At 39.2% G+C, this 25625-nt stretch overlaps 1 protein-coding gene across 1 annotated transcript in view; it reads right to left on the bottom strand.

Moving 5' to 3' along the window:
• Positions 1-5064: 5064 nt before the first annotated feature.
• zswim6 (zinc finger, SWIM-type containing 6) overlaps positions 5065-25625 on the bottom strand; it is a 32861-nt gene continuing 12300 nt past the window's right edge. Inside the window, exons 2-14 of the mRNA XM_030148515.1 lie at positions 20707-21063; positions 19246-19394; positions 18980-19130; positions 17005-17184; positions 16374-16550; positions 16129-16275; positions 14174-14320; positions 13260-13520; positions 10852-10987; positions 9906-10063; positions 8843-9006; positions 8674-8755; positions 5065-7606 (exon numbers count right to left, since the gene is read on the bottom strand). Coding sequence (XP_030004375.1) covers positions 6744-7606; positions 8674-8755; positions 8843-9006; positions 9906-10063; positions 10852-10987; positions 13260-13520; positions 14174-14320; positions 16129-16275; positions 16374-16550; positions 17005-17184; positions 18980-19130; positions 19246-19394; positions 20707-21063 — 2972 coding nt within the window. The 3' untranslated portion in view covers positions 5065-6743. The remainder of the gene's footprint in view (positions 7607-8673; positions 8756-8842; positions 9007-9905; positions 10064-10851; positions 10988-13259; positions 13521-14173; positions 14321-16128; positions 16276-16373; positions 16551-17004; positions 17185-18979; positions 19131-19245; positions 19395-20706; positions 21064-25625) is intronic.

Genomic DNA, 25625 nt, shown 5'->3' with positions numbered 1-25625 from the left:
AAACACTGTAAAATTCATGGGATGGTGGAGTTAAATACAACAGATTTCTCAAAGACAAAAGAAAAAAGACAGCATAAATAATCAGAAATACAACCTAAAATTAAAACAAAGTGTTGTAAGACTAGTTTAAGATGGTTTTGATGCATGTCTTTGAGGAAAATCAGTAGTTTTCATCACAAATATGTTACATTTCACTAAGCATTTAGTTTGATTTAGTTTTTTCCATCTAATATAAAACTGTCGAAGGATTGAAAAATAGCTACTACCATATTGTTAGTGGATCCCATAAAATAATTAAAATCAATAATGTGTTTTCATCTTAAAGCTGAGCAAATTAGGTCTTTAAAATCTTCAAAATATATACACAGTATTAAAAAATACATGGGTATTTTAATTTTTGGCAAAAAGCAGGAAAGCGTAGTCTTTAAGGTTAGTGTTTAAGTGAATTACAAAATTATGTCAAATTAGAAAATGGAACAATAAACAAGCATAAAACTCAATTCGAACATACTTATCTGACTGACTCATCAGCCTGTCTTCACTGTGACATGGTGTGAAACATCATCGCTGTAGTTCCCATCACACATACATTGATGCAGCAGAGTCAGTGGCTCTACTACATGGCAGTAGGAGTGGAATAACAGGCTGGGCCACACAGAGTATGTGTGATTAAGGGTGATAAGATTTAACTGTGGTGCCAGTTACACAGATGGGGTTACAGAAATAAACTGCTGCCTGGTTACAGGACATGCTCTGATTGACGTACACCAGAGTGATCTGTTGAACGGAGGCCCAAAAAAATAGCCTCAAGTAGCAATGGTAAGCATGGTTCGATACACGGAGGTACAACACAATAAACATGTTTCTGGGTGGATGTGTGTGGCTTACAACTGGACACCAGGGAGATTTGGGTAACATAATTGTAAGTAGATTTTTAAAATGAGAACAGTGTGATTTATTATTCATGAAAATAATTAGTTTAGTTTCAGACCATTACACAGGAACGTTTGACTCTTATCTTGGTAATTCTTGTTTTGTATCTCACATAACTACTAAATGTTTAAGAAAATAAATGTTGCACAACCTTTCAAACGGGTTATTATGCACAAAAAGTAGCCTATAAGGCCTGTAGAGGCATTACTGAGCCTGAGATACATAGAGATTATAGATTATGTAGATTATATAGAGCCTGAGCATGTATCGGGGGCAATTATTTCTTCTGATGTCCTCTGTCCATGCAATGTTACATTAAATAGGTTTATGTATGTACACACACACACACACACACACACACACACACACACACACACACACACACACACACATATATATATATATATATATATATATATGTATATATATATATATATACACACATTTAGTTTTTGCCAATATATTTGCATTGATTTTATGCAAATAGATTGCCTAGCTAAAAGAAGTCGACCTCTGGACCACCTCTAGGTTTGATTATAACATGTATTGTATTTGCTGTAGAATCATTTTAATAAGCTTATGCAATGTCACAACAGGGGCTTTTTAAAAATTATTTTAATCATTTTTTGGACATTTAACATTACTGAACCTAAACCTGACCAACTAAACCAACCCTGGATCATAACACTGGCCCCACAGGCTTATACCGTAGGCACTAGGTATGATGGGTAATCACTTCATCCACCTCTCTTCTCACTCTGATGCGTCCATCACTCTAGAACAGGGTCAATCTGGACTCATCAGACCATATGACCTTTTGCCAGAGACACAGTCCAATCTTTATCCTCTATATCAAACTGATGGATGTTGAAGAAATGAGAAGCTACTCACTTCATCAGTGAGAGTTAAAGAACTTTCAGATGAAACATATTAATCACTGTAGTTATTATCAAATGGAAGGATCTAAACCATTGATTTAGTTAAATCCAGATGGGGACTTTCTTGGCTGGACAGAGCATATACAGTGTATGTGCAATGTTATCACAATATATTAAACATGGTTTTTATTGTTGGATAAAAGGTGCATATGTCTCTCATCAACTCTGGTAGAGGTCAAAAAGACAAAGACATTATCCACAATGTTTCATACTATGTCTTATACAGACAGTAATGCCTCTTTCTGATGGCTAAGACACACACTGTACATTTTTATCAGTTAATGAGAAAATATCCACGCTTTAATGTAACTTAAAGACAATGACAGTCACAAGCTCTGGAGAAATATGAATAGTTATCATAATCAATTTATGATTTTATCATCCATCAATCCAATATTCTAATTTATGATCATGACATCATATGTGTTCTGACACGAGATAATTCAGTAATTATGTCTTCATTTTGACTTAATATAGTTAGGAGCAATCACAGCTGCAATTTACTTATCAGTATAAAGCAATCACAGCTTAGACAAGCAGCATGCTAGAGAAATACAACATAGAAAACTTCCTCCAACTTTAAATGACATTTTCATTATTTAATGGTCCTCTGTTTCCTCCACAAAACGTTATTCTTTCAAGAGCTTCCTGCTCATACAGGGCTCTGGCTGCAGTTGACAAGGGACGGGAAGTAGGATAAGGAATGCTTACAATTCCAAAATTATCCTTGAAGGAAGTAAAATAAGCTCAAGAGAAATTATGACTTCCCCCTTGAGGATATTAATCTGCATGTCATCTGTTCTGGTGTGTGTAACCTTTCACCTTCAAGAAAAATGAAAATAAATGCCTGAACTGATGTGACATGATGACAGGACAGCTACAGCTGACACAAAATCCAATTAAGGATTTCTAAAACAACTGAATGAAGAGATAAAATTGTGTTAAGAAGAGTTTCCATTCATCTTACAGGCTTCTGTGAAGTGTAGCCCTTTACACATGAATAAATAAAAATGCCTGCAGTCATCCCCTCACACATATCACAAGTCAAGTCCTTCCTGCACTATTTTCACAAAATCTACTCTATGCATCGGGGTTCTCTCTTAGAAAGAGCTCCCACTTTTACAGTATCAAAATAATTTAAAACAGTTCACAGCTAGTGTAGGTCCTGGGTTCAGATCAATCATGCAGTAAAGGGTGTCCTCCATAAAGATACTGGATCACTGCCAATTCATAAGGAAAAGATTCTGCAGCAGAGTACCAGATTTAACGTGGCAGGGGATCAATACCTCCTCATCAATAAATACATTCACAAATATAGTTTATAAAAAATTGAGTAGGGATCAACACACCTTATAAACTGCGGAGCAGATGTGAACTGAGGCTTTTTTTAAATAATGTTTTCACCCCTAACATTTCTTTAGATTAGATACAACCTGAAAAAGATGTAAAACCTTGGGAAATAAACTAATAAACACTGAATAAGTAAAGCTATCTACCACACCAAAATCACTGACAGCATCAGCTCAGAAGGAGTCAAAGCTCATTGATCAGGCATGAAAGTGCTAAAAAGGGACGTTCACACCTGACAGGAGAAACTCCCACTTGTGCTATGGAAAACCATGAAATATGACTTTTGTAAAAACTGAAGAAGTGCAGAAGTTTATCAGTAGTATTATGTTTGTGAAATTAACATTGAAATGATTTAACTTCATTTGTTTCTTTGTTTGTAAACAAGAGACCTGTAGATAATATGTGAACTTGAAAGTATAGATGGAATATACTGAGACCTGAAGGTTTACAAATGCATGTATTTAGACTTTAGTGTTGGTATATTTGTAACCTCTTCTGCATTTGTCATTCAATGATTTGTCTTTGTTCTTGTACTTTTTTCTTCTCATCCCTTGTTCTTCATTTGAATAATATGTACTAAAAATATACAGATTCTTTTTTTTTCTGTGAACATGACATTTTATTTTAGTTACCCATTGCTCAGCTTAAGCTTAATCATTTACCCTTCACTCATCTAGGAGTAATTTTGGTTTTCAATGATACGGAATATGATAGAAAAGGTGTATAAAAAGACAAGAATGCATCCTCTTGACTTAGAAAGACGCTTAAGTAATTATAAAGACTGTCCTCTCAAAAAAGTAATTTAATCAAAACAAAATGATTCATTAACAAGTTTATAAAACAGTGATTTAGTTACATAAATAAATCGATCAGTGTATAAATCTTCATGAGCATGTCGACATGGTTTTACAATCATTTACCTACATAATAAATAAAAACGGAGCATTTTTTTCTAAAAAAAAAAGAAAAGAAAAAAAAACAGGAGCTAACAACAGACCTCTAATGAGGGAGGGAACAAGAGACAACAAAGATTGTTTTCACTGAAAAACAGATGAAAGAAGCTTTTAAAGCACGGAGTACACGGGCGCTGAGCTAGAAAATGAAAGACACTAAGGTTGTAACCAAAGTGAGTTGGCTTATGAAATAAAGTTTGGTAGTTTGAACTCCCATTTGGTTGTTTTAAAGCATTAAGACAAGGCAAGAAAGAAGGCTGTTCTCGTGTGAGGAAGTCTAGAGAGGAATAAAAACAAATCAGTTACAGAGGAAGGAGAATCTTAAATAAAAACACAGGAGGCGTAAAAAAGTGGAACAGTCAAAACCTACAGTATAGGGCAACTTTCTGTCCTGCAAAAAAGTCGAGATGTCAGAAGAAGAGGCGTGGACGCTAGGCATAAAACAGAGCTTTTTCTAGTCACTGAGGAGGCGTGGGGCCGTGTTTCACACTGCTGGATATCGCAGCCGGTGGCAAAGTCACACTCGTGTTGTAAAACAGTGTGAAACATACAGGCGTCTCTTTTCTGACATTTACCGCCCTCAATGCACTACTATGTTCGGGAGAATACACACTTTGCACGTCCACTTCCCCTCTTGAAAGTGGCCGGTTTGTGCGATGCAGTCCATTACATGTCTGCAGAGCTGAACCGGCTCACACTGTTTCAACTGGCCCCTGATGCAATGCAAGGCCAATGCTTTGAAGTCCTTCTGATATGTTTTTTCTTGTTTGTTTCAAGAACCAAAGTACTGCAGCTTCAAGTATTGTGCCTTACATAGAATATTCTGTCATAAATTAGTTAACATATACATTTTTTCAGACATATACTTTCATATATACAGGACAATAAAATGCTTTTGTTTTTTTTCTTTTTTGTCTGCTTTTTCTTTAGAGAAATCCCTGAGAATGTATGTTGACAGTTGCCATGTTTCCACAAGGTCAAGCACTGTGACAGTTTATTTTTGTGTTTCCGAGACAGATTTGTCTGTAAAATAAGGATACTGAACAGTCTTTGTGAACAACACTGCAAAGCCAAACTAATCAGCCCAAAGATGACAGAAACAAATGTCGAACCAGTGAATGGATTCTGGAGTTTCTCCTTAATTCAGACGTGCAGTTTTACTACACTGAGCAGATGGGAGAGTAAAGCTGGATCCTTTAAAAGAGGTACTTGTCACTTCAGATGGAGTTGCTCCATTTGGTTTAAAGCCATTTCTCTTCTCTTTGAGGCTGTGAACATTAGCTGAGGAAAGTAGGAGGAGTGCAAGGTGGACATTTTGCCACTGGACAATACAGTATATTTTCAGTGTAAAACTCTTATTCTCTCACTTTCATACATATAAAGGGAAACACGAGCTTTCACAAATTGACAGTTCTCTTCTTCTGCAACAGTTTCATACACAGCAATACCAGGTGTTGCTTTTATGGTTTATAGTCCTTTTAGTTTTTCTTCTTCATCTTCATACTTGTCACTTTTTTGAGTTTGAGTTTTTTTTAAGTTTACCCTAAAAAGGTTTTATATCTAATTTCTTACATGTTTGACAGTATGAGCATTCTGAATTGTCCACCAAGAATCTGTCAACACTTGGTTGAGCTCTCACAGACTTTTCACATTACAGTCTAAATTCAACATGTTTGCCCCTGTTTATAATTACATTTGACCCAGCGGTCAGAAATAATAGGAGACATATTTTTATGAAGCCCCAAAGTGTTCAATATTAAACATGAAACACTCACCTCAAAAATACAATAGTAGTAATATGTATTATTTGAGAACTCAATTCAATAATAATATTGAATTTTAAAATTCCCATTTTCAATTTTTTTTTTGGTTTTAAAATGATATTCATGGTACGGCTGCTTATGGCTATCTGTTCAGTGTAGTAACTTTAATTTGAATTAAAATTTGGTGACGCTGTAAATTAAAACAGTGCATGTACTTTTCCTTTTTCATGAACAAAAAGCCACCCACGCTAGATATAACTTAGCAGTATGGAGGATAGGTTGGAAGCTTGGCCTAGCTACTTAGCTAACTACATTGTTAGCTAACAAACTAGGCTGGTTGTGAAAAATAAATGTTAACAACAGCAATTAAGTGATAAATGCAGAGCTGTAGCTTTTTTTTTTTTTTTTTTTTAAATCATATTTATCAGTTTATTTTCAAGAAATACTGAAATCCAAATTCTTTTCCTGTGTTGATCTTGCATGAGCTACTGTAGCCTGTTAGGAAAAAATACATGAAATAAAAGATAAATGCAGTAACTAATAAAATAAAAAAACTGTTTTATTTAAAATGAATATAATAAAAAACTACTTTATATTAATGGTGTGAGTTTTAATAATGGTTTTCATTATTTAGCAAATTACCGTTTCTATATTTACACAGTTCTGTCATTGATATATTTTATGTTGTCTCATCATGTCTTGATTATTTAACATGTAACACTTTGGGGCTTCATATGTTTTTACTTCAAGTTACAAAGGATAAAAAAGAAGACTCAAGTAAAGCTGATTTGGTTGTTGATGCTCTTTTAACCAAATCTCTCCCGAACAAGCATCATGAGTTTCTTCTTGCCCTTGTATATCTGTTTCAGGTTGTCTATGAATTGTGTGAACTGGATGTGTCCGTCATGTGCCATGAGAAATGTCTCTCTGGCTTTACTTAGGAACTCGATGAACTCACTATAGTGCCTTGGGCTGATGTGAGTCAGCCGTGAGTGCGTCGTGTTAATGTAAGCCCCAATCGTGGCGTCCAGTAGCTGCCTGAGCGGAGCCTTGTCCAGAGACATCAGCTTCCCAGAGTTTCTTCGGCTATGCAGTGCCACCATCCCTGGTGTCGTCAACGTGCATCGCCGCAAAATGTCTGAAAGGACAGTGGCACATTTAACGCTCTTCACCACCAGGGGAATAACAGCTGCTAGTTCATTTTTCCCCAGTGAGTGACTTAGAGCGCATGCCCAGAGGACATCGTTGATCGCCGGGTGTGTGTCTTGGTTATAGCTGAGGTTGAGGTGAGTCAAGGCTAACGTTGCTAGTTTGTACGCCCTCATAGGATAACCACGGTGCTCCATGTAACGTGCTATTGTAAACAGCTGTGTGTAATTCATTCCTGTGGCGGCTGCATCCAGTACAATCTGATAGGCTGTCTCGAAGGCAATGTGGTCCTTCTCGCAGAGCGTCAGAGCTGAGAGGGCACAGTTTTGGGGGTCCTTCATGGCACACTGCAGGGCCAGGGTCCGAGCAGAGTTGGCCAAGTTCTCCTGCTGATGGCAGTCCAAATGAAGACGGACAATGGTGCTGTTGGACATGACTGTGCTTGCAACAACGCTGGTGGCCTCTGTAGGTGTGAAGAGCGTGAACCAGTTCTGCATGATGCTGTCCAATGCAAAAACACCTAAACAGAGAAGGAAAATAAAAATTAGGTGTGCCTCAGGGATTAGTCTTAGAGCCTCAGATGAGGGCTCTATTTTGGTCTGCTTTTTTATTTTAGCTCCACCTTTCTCGTCACACAGTCATTTGATCTTTGGATAATACATTAAACCTAATACTACTATTTCATAACAGGGTATTGCAGCAATTTTAAACCAACAAACTTTGCAATGTCAACTACAACTTCAGCGAATCACTGATACGTTCTTGCTTGTATTTATAGATATAAATCCACATTAAATCATCATCACTTCATATGTGCTGTTCTTTGGTTTTTATTATTTCTAGTACTTGCATATTTTGTTCCCCTTCATGCATAGCATGTTCTGCAACGATACCAAAACTTTCCTACTTTTAAAATGGCAGTCACAAATAAATATTTACCTATAGCTCACAAAAACAAAATGCTTCATTTACACTCTATGTATGTTAAAAGTCAACTTTTGCATATAGGACTACTATCTGCCAGTATCCCACTATTTGAACAAAGTATAAAACATCCAAAACAGTGTACATGAGGATGCTTCTCTTCAGCAGCAGCACCAGGACTCAAGTAAAATAAACCATCACTAGTTCTACAATGGCATTTTACCATCTAACTGCATATTCTGTTTAAAATTCTTTAACATTATGTCATCCTGCTCTACTGGCCTCTTCTCAATGAATCCATTCAAACTCTGCTCACAGAAACAGGGACTCCTTGTCGTTCCCTACATTCATAAGAAATCATCTGGGAGGAGAGTTTTCCCCTACAGAGCTTCGTCCCTCTGGACTCTGCTTCCTGTCCACTTCAGGGAAATCAGGTTTCAGTCGAGTCTAAACATCAGGCCCACTTAATCAACATAGCCCACAATCTTCCATAATTACTACCCTGCCAGTCATTCCTTCCCCCCCTTCAATTGCTCCTGCTGGGAGCTCTCTGGAATCCATGTTAGAAGGCCTTGTGAAGTGTGCTATGCTATTTCTTGAAAATCTGTCACATGCTTCAGCATGCAAAGGCACCTTGAAAGAAAAAGCAGCAGCAAAACTTACCAACTTCCGTAGCACACGTTACTAGCCACCGCACCATCTCTCTCCTCCGCCAGTTCAAGGTGGACAGCGTCATTCTCATCACCTGTAAGAAACATTAAATCAGCTCTTTCTGCATGACATGAATATTTGGTAGTTTGTGCGCATGTTTATGTGTGCACATGTATGTTACCTGAAGGCCAAGCTCCAGGGAAACTTTGAGCAGTGTGATGTCTGGCAGAGTGTCCATGAGCGTGGCAATTTTAAAGGCATCCTGGGCCAGTTTGAAGATATGGGATGAGGAGTGGATGTTCTTCTGGATAGATTCTAATACTGTTTCTAGCTTACGAGCATCACCTAGTGAGACAATAACAAAAACAGGGGCACATAAGTAATTTTCATTCTAAAATGTAGCCAGACAACTCATCTTCTTATCCTAATTTCCAAAGTTTTTAGATGTTTCTGATATTTCTTTTGATATTTCCTTCTAGGGCATTATTTATGTAGTATCCACTATATTAAATGGGACTTAAATTAATCAAGATAAGCCTGATATACGTTTCCACCTTCACAAGATTTGAAAGCAACCCAAATTAAAAGCTGTGCTATTGTGGATTTATCAAACTATTCTGACATATCTGCAATTATAATGAAAAGTGAAACAAGTGCATTTTTTTGGGTTTTTTTTTTTATGCTGATACACATATACTGTTGTGTTTATTGAAGAGACACAACACCAGCAAAACAAGAACATAATCTGTTTTACTCATCTAATACTTCCCACTGATAACACAATAAGACCTTCTTCTACTATCTCTCTCCTAACTTGTGAAAATATTTAATTCCTTTACACTGCTCTTGTCACAGTGTCTAGCCACAAGTGCATGTTTTAAATGTAAAAACTGCTCTTCACTGTTTTGGATGCACTTTTTATACTGGTTCCCTTCCCATTGCAAAATCCAAGTATTATGTTGCAGTAACGAAATAAAAACATCATTAGCATAATTATAGCCAAAGCTGAAGATGAAACCTGAATCTGTTGAAGTGTTTAAATTAGCCATTTAAGTAGGGAAAAAAAAGGAATTTAAAAAACAACACTGGATCAGTACCTGTATCACATAAAGCATTAATGTGTCCCTGGAGTCTAACCAACAATAATGAGATGCTTGTTTTAAGAAGCAAAGAGATAATGAGGGAATGCAAGACTCATTATGAACCTAAAGTATGAATACAAACAGTAGAACTACACTGGGTACCTTTAGCAGCAGTGAGCATGGTGGAGGCCAGTTCACACTGTTGGGACTCTATGTGGCTGAGAGTGAACCAGCGAGGGTAGCGGTTGGACACCACTGACACTATGTGGTGGGGCCTGGACAGGTCACCGGAGGGGCCCATGGACTCTAGGACCGGCAACCTGAACACAAAGAAAAAGAAATGAGTTCATACAGACATATTGTACACTTATAAGCACATGTCATAGAGGAAAAGAGGTTATCAGAGGACAATAAACCTTTTATAGAAAAAGAAAAAAAAAAATCAATAGTTTTCCTTTGCGTGCTCCCACAGCTAAACTCCGGTGGATCTTTGCCTGAAGCCATAAACACTGAAAATAAAGATGGGTGTAAAAATAACAGCTCACTTTTATTTTCCCCTCCTTCCCATGCTCGTGAAGCGTGTGTGAGGTGCTTTTTATTCTTCACAAGTAATGATTTTTTTTTTAAAGTAGAGATTTACATATAATGAAAATCAAAGGGGTTCAATTTGGGTGAGTGGAAATAAAGTTTTAAAACACCCGTGGCGGTCAGGGAAAAAAAAAAAACCAACAGCATATATTTATTATTCACATATTTTATAAAACTCATTTTCAGCAACATTGAATTATTTAGTGAATATTCCAGCAAAAGGAGGCTTTGTCATTAAACAGTGCCCCAGATAGCCTTAAATCTGTCTCTGTTATTGCTTGTTCCATTTCTGTTTCCCCTCACACTCTTTCCCACAAACAAAAAGAGACTTAAAGAAGGCAGAGATGCTGGTTACACTTAATGGCTGTGTCCAATCAAAAGGAAATGACTGCTCGACTTCCCCTGCATTTTTTTTTTTTTTTTGGTTTTGTTTTGTTTTTTGTTCCCCTTCTCATTATTAAGTTCCTCTTGGACCGACAGGAAGGAAAGGACGCTTTAAATAGGGTAACGGGGTACTCACCTCATGGCCCTCAGTGCAATTTTGTACGCCAGGTCGGCATCGTGAGGTAGCAGCGACGTGAAGAGATACTTGGCAAAAGTGTGCATGGGGACGCTTTCTCTGTACAGTAACTCCCCCAGGCCACTGTAAGGACCAGCTGCACAGAAAATACAAGTTCAGTCAGTTTAGTCTGCCCAGAGTAAACTTCAAAACACAGCAAAGGAAACACAGCGTTCCATGCAGCATAATAGTTCACTTATGATGAGCCGGTGCGACCTTGTGTATGAGATTATTTCCCAGCACGACACTTTAAACAAGTCTGATACTGCTGATTAAACTCAGAGGCCACTGTGTGGTATGACTCAACTGTGTATCCCAATAACGATAAGCTTGTTACTCAAACACTACAAATGTACAGACGCTTTTTTGTTTTCGCCTCAGTGCAGAGACTTCTCATTTTAGACGGCATTGAAACACATCCTGAGATATTATGTGAGCACGAATCACATGCAGTGCAAGGGGAAATTACAAAAGTAACAAAAAAATAAATAAATAAATAAAATACAGACACATGAGGTTAGGTATTTGGTTATTTAAACACAGTGAAAGTTACAAGGAAAAGCTGTTAAACTGATCCACCCCTCTCTTCTTAAATGTTTTGTTTGGTTGGTGAAAGTAATATTAGTGTGCCTATAAGTGTAGCAGCATAAAGAGATGAATAAAAGTACTTTCATTAGATAATTATTACTTCCCTCTGAACAGATCATTAAGTTTATTTGCTTTCGTGTGAGCGTGGGGGTTGATTTACTCTCCTCTGTCAGTTATATATGAAGCTAGTTGAACGTTAGCTTAGCTGGCATAAAGACAAGTAGCAAGTATCAGCAAGCTTAGAGAGCAAACTAACTGCCTCATTTTTTGTGTAGACAGACAACTGTGACTTAAGATGCTAATGACTGGGCTTTAGAGCTGCTGATAAGTGCATTTTTTTAATGAGCCGTGTCACCCATTTCCGCCTTTTTTCAGTCTTTGCTAGGCTAAGCTAACTGATTAACTTACTGTAGCTAAAGCTTAGCTAGCAAACAATTTACTTAGCTTGTCAGTTTATTTAACACTATAAATTACCAAGAAAAAAAAAAGTGTTATCTGAAAATGTATATTAACCAGATAAAATATTGCTTTCCATATTTTCTGTAGTACAACATTTACTTTAAATTATGGAGAATTATATAGAATTAAGCCTATATTGTTATTCTGGCAATTTGCTTTGGGCATTTGCTTTTGTAATTTGCAATAGTGTCACTTGCTGTGTGTTTAAATGGTTTTTAGATCATAACAGAGCTTTCTTGCACAGAGGAAAACACTATATTGGACTTTGGATACACAGATAATGAAAGCGGGATCAATTCAGTGTTGTCATGTCCCCTAAAGGATTCTATGAGAATGCAGTTACATAATGTCCTTCATTTGCTCGACTTTAATAAGACGAAAACAACGGACAAACATAATTAGCTGTCGTGCATCTGACTGGCTCTGTCATTAGAGGGTCTGAAGTGAAAAAGGCCTTGAACCATGACCAGCCACATCTTACACACATAGGCTTATTATACCCCTCAGTACACACATGCATTCACACAATGTCAGCAAGTAGACTTAACAATGCAAACAACACGCTCACACTACTGTTACACACAAGGACAAACATTCAAAGTGTAAATGCACACATAAGGCACAGAACACACAATTAAGTACACAGTTAGCACATCAGTGCATTCACTTAACATAACAGACAAAGTTAAACACAAAGAGCTGGTTGTGTTTCTGGGTGTGAAATGGGACTCTTCCTGTGTGTGGATAACGTGTTATTCTTTGGGAAGGTGGGGGTTGAGGACACGAGCCTCCCAGTTTAGACGTCAACTTCTTGTGTCTCCTGTCGACAATCAGTCATTTTCTTACATATTTATGTGCATATGCTCTTACTGTATTGTATTGTGGTTATAGAACAATAAATACTGATAAGCTGTGACTAATTCCAGTTACAATGTCACAGTCAAAATTACTCAAACTACAGGGTGTCCCATAAGTCTCCATACATAGGAAAAATAAACGTTTCTTGACATAAACCATTTTTATTTATATAATATGCTCTATATGACTGCCATTTTGTCAGGAACACATTTCAATGCATGTCCTCCACTGCTGAAGAACTATAAAGAAGAAATATAAAGAAATACATGTTAGAACCATATATGTATGGAATGTATTATGTCTCCTATGTATGGAGACTTATGGGACACCCTGTATAATGATTTCAATTGAACAAAACATGCAGAATATGATGGTACATAAATAGCTGATGTCTGAGTGCCTTGGATACTTCCAGACACAAAACTGTGTGCATTTGTATGTCCATGTGTGCACAGCATACTCACCCTCTAGCAAAATAACAGCTTGCTTCCGGAAGATCTTCACTAGCGTTTCATCTAACTCCACTTCCTGAAGCCTGGCCAATAGCTGCTCTTCGTTACGACACACTTTCTCTTGGGCGTAAAGTCCATCTGGCATCACCCTCTGCTGCCCTAAGCCAATCAGAGCCGTCTCTACAGCCAGTGACACAAATGTCTCGCCTTCTTCTAAAAAGCGGTGCACTGAGAAAACATGATGCTCCGACCTTCTGCCTGAACCCAGTGATCCTAAGGGGTGAAATGAAGGGAGGAGACAGGGTGAGAGATGACTAAGGAGGAAAACTGTCCCTTTGGGCTGTGGATTGACTCGAGTATTGATAAATGTATTGATCTACTTGTTCATTCTGGTGTTCTTTTTCAGAGTGTCAACTCTCCTGAGGATGGTAATCATGTGTTTTAATGGCTTAATGATGTCTTGGCAGAGCTCACAGTTCATCCCAGGAGCATTGATGGTCCCTAATGAATAAACACCACATACACACTCAGATATAAATAGCCTGATGCTACAAGTCTTAATTGAAAACTTTCGCAACTTTAACATGCGGCTGATATGCGATTACCTCACCTGCTTATGAAAAGTAACTACAAGTGTTGGCTGATGTGTCTCTCCTTTCTGACTACAGTATGTTAAATTCATCAAGTTGAGCTCCCTGCATAATTAATGCATTTTAATTGGAGTGTTTTTCCTGCTGCATTTCTTATTCATGAGCTGTTATTGGAGAATGACTCGAGGCCAATCACCATGTCTGTGTCATCACTGCTGATTGGAGGCTGCAGGCTCACCACTCTGACAGGAAGAAACAATCACTGCAGTGTAGGTGTTTGAGGCCGAAGCTCACTCAGTGAAAGGTGTGTGTGTGTATATATGTGTGTTCTCGTACCTGGGAAGTCATGTAGGGCTGCGGAACTCTCTTCACCGCCTCGTCCCGTCTCTATGAGGGTGCTGAACAGTGTACCAATGGGGTCCAGAGGATGGCCCACCCACCCCTCCAGGTTGGTGACTGATGTGACGCCTTTATGGAGCAGCTCTGTAGTAACACATACGGACACTCTTATGACACTGTACACTGAAATAGCCTACTGATGGGGTGTCAAACATACGTCCTGTGGGCCAAAACTGACCCACCATCCCATGGGATGAATCTGTGAAGTGCAAAAATTACACTGAAGATATTAAGAATCAAGGGTTTTTTTTTTTCTTTTTTTTCCTTCTTAATGTCATGTGTACAGCACTTGAAGAATAGACTATGAGGACTATGTTATTTAAGTATAAGCAATTGACTGTTACTCACAAAGTCATAATCCATAATAAAAAAAAACAAAACAAAAAAAAAAACAAATGGCAAATGGAACTGTACATGTTTTACATCTCTCCAGTGACTGATGGATGTGTGTTTATATGTGTATGTCAAATAAAAAATCAGTTCAAAAAAAAAAAACAGGGTGTCATCAGGGGTGTCAAAGTCATTTCAGTTCAGGTGCCACATAAAGACCGGTTCAATTTCAAGTCGATCAGACCAGTGAAATACTATCATAACAACCTATAAACTACAGGCACTCAGACCTCCGCCAAGGCAGATCAGTGCGCCCCCCGTGCCCCCCCCTCCCGATCACCACCAAAATTTAATCATTTGCTCCTTGTGCCAGTATCAACATTTCCTGAAATTTTCATCAAAATCCATCTGCAACTTTTTGAGTTATCTTGCACACAGACAGACAGACAGACAAACCAACACCGGCAAAAACATAACCTCCTTGGCAGAGGTAATAATGACACCTCCAAACTGTTCTCTTTGCTTTAGTATTTGCAAACTATCCTTTCACAAAAAAATATGAATAACCTGAACAAGTATGAACAACCTGAAATGTCTTATGAGATTTAAGTGCAATTTTAACAATATTAAATGTTTTGTGTATTTGTGAATCCACTTGGATCTATAAGTTCTAATTCAAATGTGTACAAGATAAGCTGAGGCATACTATTGTTAAATTGCACTTTCAGGTTGTTCATGGTATTGACATTTTTAAAGGATAGTTTGCAAGTGAAAACATTTTCATAATGTAATTTTACTTTTTCACACAAAAAAAGAGAAAAGTTTGGAGATGATATTATTTACAGATATTATTGTTAGAATTTTCCTGCTCCAGTCCACTTGAGGTTATATGGGGCTGAATGTGGCCCCTGAACTAAAATGAGTTTGACACCCCTGGTCTACTGTGATCTAAAATGGAAAATACCAAAAAAATCACAGTGTTTACATGGTATGCATGTGTGATATAATTACAATACTTCAATTAAACAATACATTTAATGACTGCTCAATCAGTAGACAGCCTAAAAAGCTGTGTATAATGTTGTTGTACCTAAAACCAATGTAGATGTGTGATTCAATTTGTGTCAAACAATAAAAGATTATGAAAAGCTGACAGAGTTTTGGGCTATAGTATGAAGAGAGTGAACTTAAAAGAAGCAAATTTAGACTATATAAAACTGTAAATTTATGTAGTGATATGGGTGAGCTATCTAAATGATGCAGACCCACAAATATGTATGTAGTAGCATTAATTAGCTAATTAATCATTCGTCTAATGACAAATGATGTAGCTGCTAAAACACATCAGTGCCACAGTGGCATCTTCAGTGATTGACATTGGTCATAAATAACAAAATATATTCAAAAACTTCTTTGTGAGACTGACTGGTAATGACTGGCTCTAAAGTCTTTACACACCACACTCCTGGATTTCATCCACCAAATCATATTCATTATTGGTCTAACAGTCATTTTTAATATGCTTTTCAACATTAGTTAATAAATTGACATGTACAACTGACCTTTTTTGTGAGTGCGGAAAAACTCCAGCTGTTTCTGCTGTTGCCTCCGCAGAGTGTTGACTATTGCAATGGCCAGCCTGAGTGCTTCCTTGGGGTAACCATGTGATCGCAGGGCGTCTACTCGTGCGCACGCCGTTGGAACATGCTCTGCAGAGAACACAAAAAAAGACGTTTCAATTTGTCCGTCTGTTTGTGCTATTCATTTCATATGTCCCTCTTCTAACCACACATTCTCTGTCTCTCACCATGCCACAGGGGCCACCCTCGGGCGTCAAAGAGGGAGCTGTTGAGGTTGTCATGGTAACAGTAGTTGGTGTAGTGGTCTTCAGTGATGATGTGCTGCAGGTGGGGGTCTTGCCAGTGCAGGTCACAGGCCTCGATGGCCCTTGTGAACACTGTCCGGTGAGGCCGAGTCAATGAATCTACCAGAAAACAGATGTTAGACGTTGAGAACTGTCAGTAACAGAATAATACAGCGGTTACTGACAAAACCCACGGCAGTAAGGCAGTGATACCATTCTTCAATGCTGCTCATGTGTGTGTATTTTCTCTGCAATTTAGTGGAAGCACACACAGGAAAAGAGGCCAGAAGAAGCTGTAGGACGTCAACTGTGTTATTAGGCTCATTCTATTAGCCACACTAAAAAGGTAATAAGGCTCGCAGGCACAGAGATTGAAGTAAAGAGACTTGATTAAAAAGAGAGGGGGGATGGTGAAGACAGACGACTTAACAGCAGAGCAGAAGTGGAAACGCTGCAGGAGAAATGGAAAGAAATGAAGAATGAAAAGATGTAATGCCAGAGAAGATTCAGGCAATGTTTGGAAATTTAATAAAAGGGGAGGTGGTGTCTCTGCTTTGGCTGGGTGTCATCTCACCTGGATTGCCAGGGGGGCCCTGGGGCAGAGCATTGGTCAGATTGGTCAGCTCGCTGCCATGGTTACCATCCTCCAAGGGGCAGACGTCCACACTGTTCCACCTGCGAAGCTGTCGAAGCCAGAAACTCTTCTGCTCAGGTTTACAGTGGGGGTTCAGCACGATGCACATCCACAGGGCCCCTGAAACACACGCAGGACACAGAGAACCTTTACATGTTCTGCTCTGCTTTGGTTTAGTACTGTAGTAAGGCTAAAACATTTTTACATCATCACCCCCTTAAAGTAGATGTAAAGTAAAAGTAAATTACACTCGATTATGTAGTAGTCATTTGTAGGAGAGGTCTTGACTAGCTGAAATAAAAGCTAATATATTTTACATAAAATATAGTATTATCTTAAATAATCATCCATTATTAGTACGGTATTAAGCCATGCTAACTACTATGTGAAAACGTACTAGCCACTTAATGCTAATGATGTTCCCTTCATCATCAGATACCAGTCTCTAAGATTGCTAAGGTGATATTTAAGTAAAAAATTTTCAAGTGACACAGCTTTAAAAATGTTTATTCAATATGTTATAGAGCCATATAAAAGGCTATTTAAAATGGACATGACAACAGGAAATGGTTTCACCATAGCCTATTATTATATTCAGGACAGTGGCGCAGATCTGCAAATTAATCCAGCATTTACTGTTGGTCTTCGAATAAAAGACAGCTGCGATTACCTGCATAAAATGTGAAGAAATTGGATACAGATTGGAGGAGAAATAGAGAAAAGACAGAATGTGGGAGGCAGGGGAACAATGAACAATGAATTGGGATAAATAAAGGATGACAGATGACAAAATGAAACAGGAGAAGGGAGAAAGGAGGTGAAGTGAGGAAAACGAGGAAGACGAGGGGGGAGAGGTGAGACGAGGGAAGGAGTAAGTAAAGGCGAGAGGATGGGGGAGGGGACAGGAGGAGGAGGAGGAGAGAGGCTTTATCCTTGGTCTCTTTGTTAGGGCTGCACTGAGGGCAACAACGAGGAGGAGAGGAAAAACAGTCGAAGAGAGTGATATCAGACATGAGTGACGAAATGCAGAGCAAGAATTTTCATCATGGAGGAAAAACAAAAGCAAAAGGGCACAGAAAGAGCAACGAAAGAAGAGGATTTGAGAAGCTACCCTGTTATTTCAATGTGCAATCAATAATAAACAAGCTTTTATGATAGATTTAACTGTACTTAGAAAAAACAAATTACTATACAGCAGTGGGATCCTGGATTTTCAATTGTTTCCATTTTGTTCATTTTCCATCACAAGAAAAAAAGCTAATTTCCTCCCATGATTTATTGGGTTGACAAACAAAAAACCTCTATGGGAAGGAGAGAAAACAAACAAATAAAACACAGCAAAACTGTGGAGTTCTGCACTGCCTGGAACACCAGTCTGCCTTTTTACAGATCTGGATTTTACTTCTTCTACATCTTGAATCAAATTATTATTGTTTTGCACAGCTATTTTTTGTCTCTAAAAATTGTATTTAATGTTTTAAAAGAAGCTTTTAAGGTAACACAAAGAAAAGGAAAAGGCTGTACCTGATAAATAATAACTATTATTTCATTAGCATCGGAGGGGGAGGTGTTCCCTTTTGAAGCAGCTGTCTTTGTTCAAGGAGAAAAACAGCTGACGGTGAATTAATCCTACACTGTTCTCCTGAAATAAAGCCGATTTGCAATTGTTAATGTAGCTGCAACAATTATTTATACTTAAATGAATAATTATTCCTGTAAATTTAAGTATACTCTACACACTATACTTCCTGATGTTTTACTTGGTAGATGAGATTAAAAATAGTGAAACCTGTAAATAAATGTTTACATTCAGTGAGTGTATGTACTGTAAAAAACATGCAGCACCGTAGCAGTGTGTGTTTGGAGCAACAAAATATGATGGTGAAATCTAAAGCCTTTGTGTGTCAAACAGTACCTAGTTCATCCCATAACTGTCTGTACTTGTCAGTCATGGTGGTCCCCTGTTGCCTCCACAGTGCCAGTCTGGGGTCACCCATGAACTGCTCTGTGATCAGCGTTAACATACGAGCTCCATTGGAGTCCCTCATCTTCAGCATCTCTCTCACCTGCAGAAAAAGAGCATTTGGAGTAAACTTTTGTGGAAATGGTTTGCGCAAGATTCTGCAGATCTGAAGGATTAGCATGTTTAAAGCTAATGCTTAATGATTAGAGGAAGGTTACCTTGCTGAACAGTAAGTTGAGCTGCTTCCCCGAGCCATGGTACCCGCCCTGGGAGAGAAAGAGCTTGACCTGTTCCTGAACTTGTTCCTCATCCAGATGCCAGCAGTTCTCATCGTCCACGCTGGCCCCTGCCGTCGGATCTGGAGCTCCTGCACCGAACCGAGCAAATCATTTTACAACCGAATCAATACATTTTCATTTGCTGGTTTTAAACTGTAATTAAGTAAAAGACAAGTGAATAAAATCACTGTCTTCTCAGAGAAGCGCATTAGGCCTAATTATGCCTGCATCAGCGTAAAATGTAATTCACTGTTTGCTGAATATGCATTTATGCAGTGCTGGTTAAGCTTAAACACTGATCAATACCATAAACTTCACAATCTCAACACTTAAAATGTATCACTGGGGAGGATAAAAATCTATAGGACTGATGCAAAATAGGGCCAAACAAAAGCATGAACATACAGTCTGCTCAGTACAGAATGTGCTGGAGTTTAATCAGAAGTATAATGCAAGCACCACATTCCTACCTCATTATAATGAATAATAATAATAATAATAATAATAATATAAATATAGAGTATATAATTATTGGATATAAGAAAATGAAACACTCAACAGTAATACAAAAAAGGCAAACAAGCAGGAAATGCTTCACTTCAGCTGTTCATCTACACATTATTAGCACACTGATGCAGACAATTCCATGGTGAACAAAAACACAGTGTACCATGGTGGATACAAAATGTCATACATTATATCCAAATGTATTGATTATATCTGCTGTAAGATGCAACACAGACTAAAACAATTATAACCACAGGAGCACAGCATGAGCCTCCAGCTACAATATACAACCTAAAAATATCACTAAACTTGTTTCTTTAATATGAAATTAAGTGGCACAAAACATCCCTGGTAGATAAAAGCTCCACTGCTTACACGTTGTTCTTTAAGTGAGTTTATGGTGTCACTTTTCACATGTGGTACTTAACGAAATGTAATACTCTTCCTTTTACTACGTGGTACAAAATGTTTCTCTCCCACAGCGGTAATGACTCAAACACACAACACAAGTGCCTTCATGAAGTTTTTCCTACTTCATGCATTCCTGTTATGCGTTCAAGTCAGTCTTGACCTGATTTTAGTGTGTGTGTGTGTGTGTGTGTGTGTGTACAGCTTGATCAAAGTGTTTCCCTTCTAAACAGCTTGTTTTTTTCAGCATCTTCTCCTTGCATGGCAGCCTCCAGCTGGACTTCCACTGGTGCGAGACGAAGGAAATCTAACACAGGTACTGGCGTTTGCTTGTGTGTTTGTGTGTGTGTGTACGTGTGTTTTGGTGCATTTGTTCACGCCTCAACTGCATGTGCATGCACGTTTAAAGGCTATGCTTGTTTTTTGCCCAGCACATATCTAATGGCAGTTGCTCCGATTATTTCCCTCCTGTTTGCCTTCACTCACCGTGGACCTGGTTGATCTCAGAGTTCTGCGACAGTATTTCATCGGCAAGTTTCTGCGCTGTTGGGAGCACCTCTGTGTGATGGACTGTGATCAGGTACTGAACAAACTTCTGTAGCTGGTCTCTGTTCATCTGGAATAGAGTCTCTGAAATGGGCAGGCGCAGTTTGACCAGCTCCGGCTTCCGTACCCGGTACAACGACAGCGCCACAACATGAGCGCAGTAGAAGATATCCTTGTTGCCGCAGCTGCATGTTACTGCTGTGATTTTGCAGCGGTCAAAGCTGACACTCACATTGCAGACCAGCTCCGGCTCTGAGGATGTGGCCGGTTCTCTTACTGTGCCACTGAGGTGAAACCCTGCAGAGAAACAGATAAAATAATAGCTGTCAGTTATCTGAAATGAACAAGAAGGGAAAATACTTAACTACAGATTAAAGAAATAACTGAGGAGAAAAAAAACGGAACCGGTGAGACAACCACGGAGGTGAACCCAAAGACCCAAATATTCATTTCCTTTTCATTTCCTTTCCAAAACCACTCCAGTGCTTACCTTACCCTAAACACCTCCTGTGTCTATCAAAACTGACCAGATCATTTCACCCCTGGCAGAAAGACCTGCTATTGTACAGTGAACCTATGGCCCACTGGTGAGCTAACAAGAATATATATTTTTGTTAGTTTACAGTCTCTCCGAGTGTAGGTTTTAGATTCGTCTTGGCTCCACAGTGAACAGACTTGAGAGTTTAAAAGTTATATCAGTCCACAGCTGACATAGCAACTGGACATACTGGCTAGAAAATCAGTGCCACAATTTTTATCAACAGATTTTTGTGTAATGACACGATAGACATAGTGTGACTGAGTATGAACATGTATCTGACAAAGTAAGTTAGCAGCCAAAACAGATGGTGTCAAAAAAGTTTGTTCAAAGTAAAATGGATACATTCAGTAAGATATAATCAAGTACAAGTACATGTAGGAGTGTGAATGGGTGTGCTACTGGGTGTTAGCACATACCGCACACTCCACTAACAAAAAAGATATGTGCACCTTGTTAAACAGAGCAATTGAGTGGCAAAAGACACATAAACAAGTGTAAAAACAGTTTAATTTGGGGCTGTGTGCGCGTACAGTTGTAGCGACACTCAAAGAGAATGATTTACATCTTGCATCATACTGTCATGCAAAGTGAGAAACATGTTACATAGCCAAGTGTGAGGCTGACAGCCTACAATGCCAGACGGTGACAGATAACAGCTAACATTTGCAAATGTTAGAAGGAAAAAAAATAATGCTGAGACTTTGGAAGTTAAATACCCAATTCACTGATGAACAACATATATAATAATACTAAATGTGACAGTGGTACAGGAAAAAAATGAGGCAGTAATGATCAACTTATAACTAGATTTAGCCAAAGTTAGCTATCACGAGTTACCTTTTTTTAGATAATATAAGATATAAGAGCAGACCTGAATGTATAGCTAAGACGGACTGTGTTTTACTACTTATGAGTACAAGTTTGACAATTTTATCCCAATATTAATAGTTTGAGTCAGAAATAAAAAAAATGACAATGCAGAATGCTAATAATGTTGCCAGTTTAGATAGGCTAAATTTATCTCCATCAATTAAAGCTGGTGTTGCACTCAAATCTGTGACCAGGCAGATTCTGTCACAGCGGAGATTCAGCAACGGAAAAAAAAAAAAAAAACTGATGACTTGGCCATATGAGGTGTTCATGCTGTACAGACAGATCTGTGCGCTAATGGCGACGGGTTTCTGCTAACACAGCTATCAAGATTTGTGATCCTGTCTAGAGCACATACTATACATTTGGTCACATTTTCACAGCTACTACAGTGTCATGGCAGAAGAGCTGAAGTTCCTCATGGCATCCAAGTGACAGAATGAGTGAAATTATTTTTAAACTATTTTTTTCTGTTCTGTGTTTGCTGTTAGTCCAAATGTGGAGACACACAGAGGAACAAAATACATTCAGTGCTATTCACCGTGGAACATTATCTGGGAGATTTAATTTCCACTTTGCTCAAATGTTCTCATACATGTGACACACACCACATAGCTGACACATATCACCCCCGCTGTGTGGAAGAGCATTGTTAACAGAGTAGGTGTTTGTCTGCATATGTGGTGTGTTGGACTATGTGAGACACAACTGAGACATAACAAAAGAGTAAAGAAGAACATCTGAGAGTGAAACACATATAGAGAAAGACAAACAGCGTCTCATTTCTCAGTGCAGCTTCTCTGCTGAATACACACGGCATAAAAACACACAGGAATCACACTTTACACAACCACAAGCCCATATCCTGTCTTTATATACACAGACATGGAGAGAAAAGCGTGGTGCTGTCTCCATTAGACAGCCCTGGCCCAGTCATGCCTGGCCCACAGCTGAACTACTGACGTAACAGAAACAGAGAGTGACTCGGGAGGAGGAGGCCGCTGTGCTGCTGGAAAAATCGGTATGCCCTCAGCTGAGTGTGTGAGTGTGTGTGTGTGCACATGTAGGAGTGTATGCTTGGCGGTAAGCCAAAGCCCTGAGCTCAGCATTCTGTAATGCACTTCCTCTGTGTGTGTGTGTCTATGCTTCACAGCTTGCATAATACAGCTCAGTGCACTGCATAGCAACCAAACTTAACTCCTTCACTCCCAGCACAGCACGGAACACTTGCCTGAAAGCTGAGGTTTAACATCACTGCCAATTAGGCCAAAGGAAGTCAACTTAAGCAGTCTCTATAGGATTCAGACAGGAGGACGTCTTGGTGAAGGGAAAAACAGAGGAGTGTTTTTGTGGGGTGTAGGCCTGTATAAGAGCAGGTCCCTACAGAGATCAGTCTGGGGAGACCGTCCTACCAGAGGCTGTGTAACACTGCCCACCGAGGCTGTGGCTGCAGGGGGTCGTTCTCAGCTATGTGGCCAAAGTCTTCATTTGACAGGGCTCTCAGTTCACAAAAGCCATACCAGAAACCCCCCAGTCTATTACACAGAGGCATACACACCAGTCAACCATTCAACCAGCCAAGGCTCATCAGTCAGGCGGAAGTGAGAGCTTCTCAGCCAAGGTGTGTTTTGTGTTAGTGAGTGTGTGCGCACAATGTGTGTGTACTTCTGGTGACAATAGGGAACCTAATCTCTCACCCATGGAGATGCAGAGGCACCTCTGGGGCTGTAGGAAAGAAAAGCAAACAACCAATCAATAGTCACGGTGTGCTGATTACCATCTGTCCTTAATGACTGGTTTCAGATCAGCTTCCCTGGGCACTTATACAGGTTTATGGTGTAGCTGCTAGAGGTAACTGCTTCCTGTAGTACTGTAGCAATCAAAACAGACAGGAAACAATCTGAAAAATATTTCTAGCTTGTGATTAGATCGCCCGTTACTATGGTAACTGATACCAATTATGATGAAATCCACTGGGCCCGTGAGCTGCAGATAACAAGGTAACACAAGGGAAAGGGGCACTCTAAGTGTGTGGGCCTGTTTTTCTACGTTCATGGGGTCTGACTACTTTGTGGGGATCGAAGTGCTGAAAACCAACACGTTTTGACGGTTAACACTTGGTTCTTGGGTTAGGATCTGGTTATGATTTTGGTATGGGCAAGGGAACACATTATACAATGCCCCCACAAATATAGAAAGACAAGGCTGTGTGTGTGTGTACTGGAGGATGCACCTCAAGCTCAAAATGAGGTCAATGAGGATTTGAGTTAACTGGGTCAATCTGTGTCCTTCTTAAGCACTCACCAAGAATGCCTACTTACAGTATGAACAGGCAAATCAGAGCTCTGTGTGTGTCTGTGTACATGATGACAAAAAATTATATATTTGGCACTATTTCCAGAGCCAATTTCAGTCCTGTTGTGGCTGTAAGATGTTTTTGTTTTTACTTATTTCTCTTTTTATTTTATTTAACTGGTCATCAGGTGTTCTCTTTCAGCCCGATCTCTCATTTCTGAAACAGAGCCCTTGAAATAGCAGACTGCACTGAAATACTACAAGCAGGAAGCAGTCCTCCTTGACCAAGTGGACAGAAATTCCTCAGCTCTGTCAGAAAAACAAGACGCTGCTTTTACAACACATGAGAAATCGCAAAGGGTCTCGTCAGTCAGACAAGAAAATGACTCCTCCGGCGAGCGCCATTGAAACAGTTGTTTTATGGTGTCCATTTCGCTGTCCAATACAAAGGGACCTCGGCTGAAATTTGTGTCTAATTGCTGCCATTCAGGCTTCAACGAGGTCTGTCTGGCCTGTAGTGTGCACCGGGAGCAAACCGGCCCCTTCGTGACAAAAAGGCACAGCACTCAAAGAACAACTCAATCTGCTGGTGAGTGACACAGAGATGGGCCTTTTACCAGAGCAAACACACCCATATAAAACTCTCAGTGGTTTTTAATCGGAGCAGATAGTGGTGTCAGCGACTGAATCGATTGCTTTTGCATCTATCAAAGCACTCTACCTACACACTGATTCAGTCGGATGTAAGGCAGGTGTCACATGAGGTAGAGTCTTACTCTACAAAGTGACATGAACTGAACGAATATGACATCTACATTAAATTACACTAGCGCCTTGACCCATGGGGATCCACGGGTTCTAGATGTGGTAGTTTTTATGCTGTTGTGGAATCATGCATTCAGTACCGCATTTGTCCAGCAGTCATCGCCAAAGCGTTCTGGGCCTAACAACGTGACCGTAAGGCTATATACTCCAAAATTACTAATATCTCCCAACATATTGGTCCTGTCAACTTGCCATTTTTGCTACTGTCTTCCTTGACCAAAAATACTTAAGTATGCCAAACTGCAGCTGTCAGCTCTGTCTGGATTTTATGTGATTCCTGAGACACACACACACACACACACACACACACACACAGACATACACTGTG

Source organism: Sphaeramia orbicularis, chromosome 12 (assembly GCF_902148855.1).
Source record: "Sphaeramia orbicularis chromosome 12, fSphaOr1.1, whole genome shotgun sequence".
Taxonomy (NCBI): Eukaryota; Metazoa; Chordata; class Actinopteri; order Kurtiformes; family Apogonidae; genus Sphaeramia; species Sphaeramia orbicularis.
The sequence above is the reverse complement of the archived record's forward strand: the minus strand, read 5'-3'. Positions and strand labels throughout refer to the sequence as shown.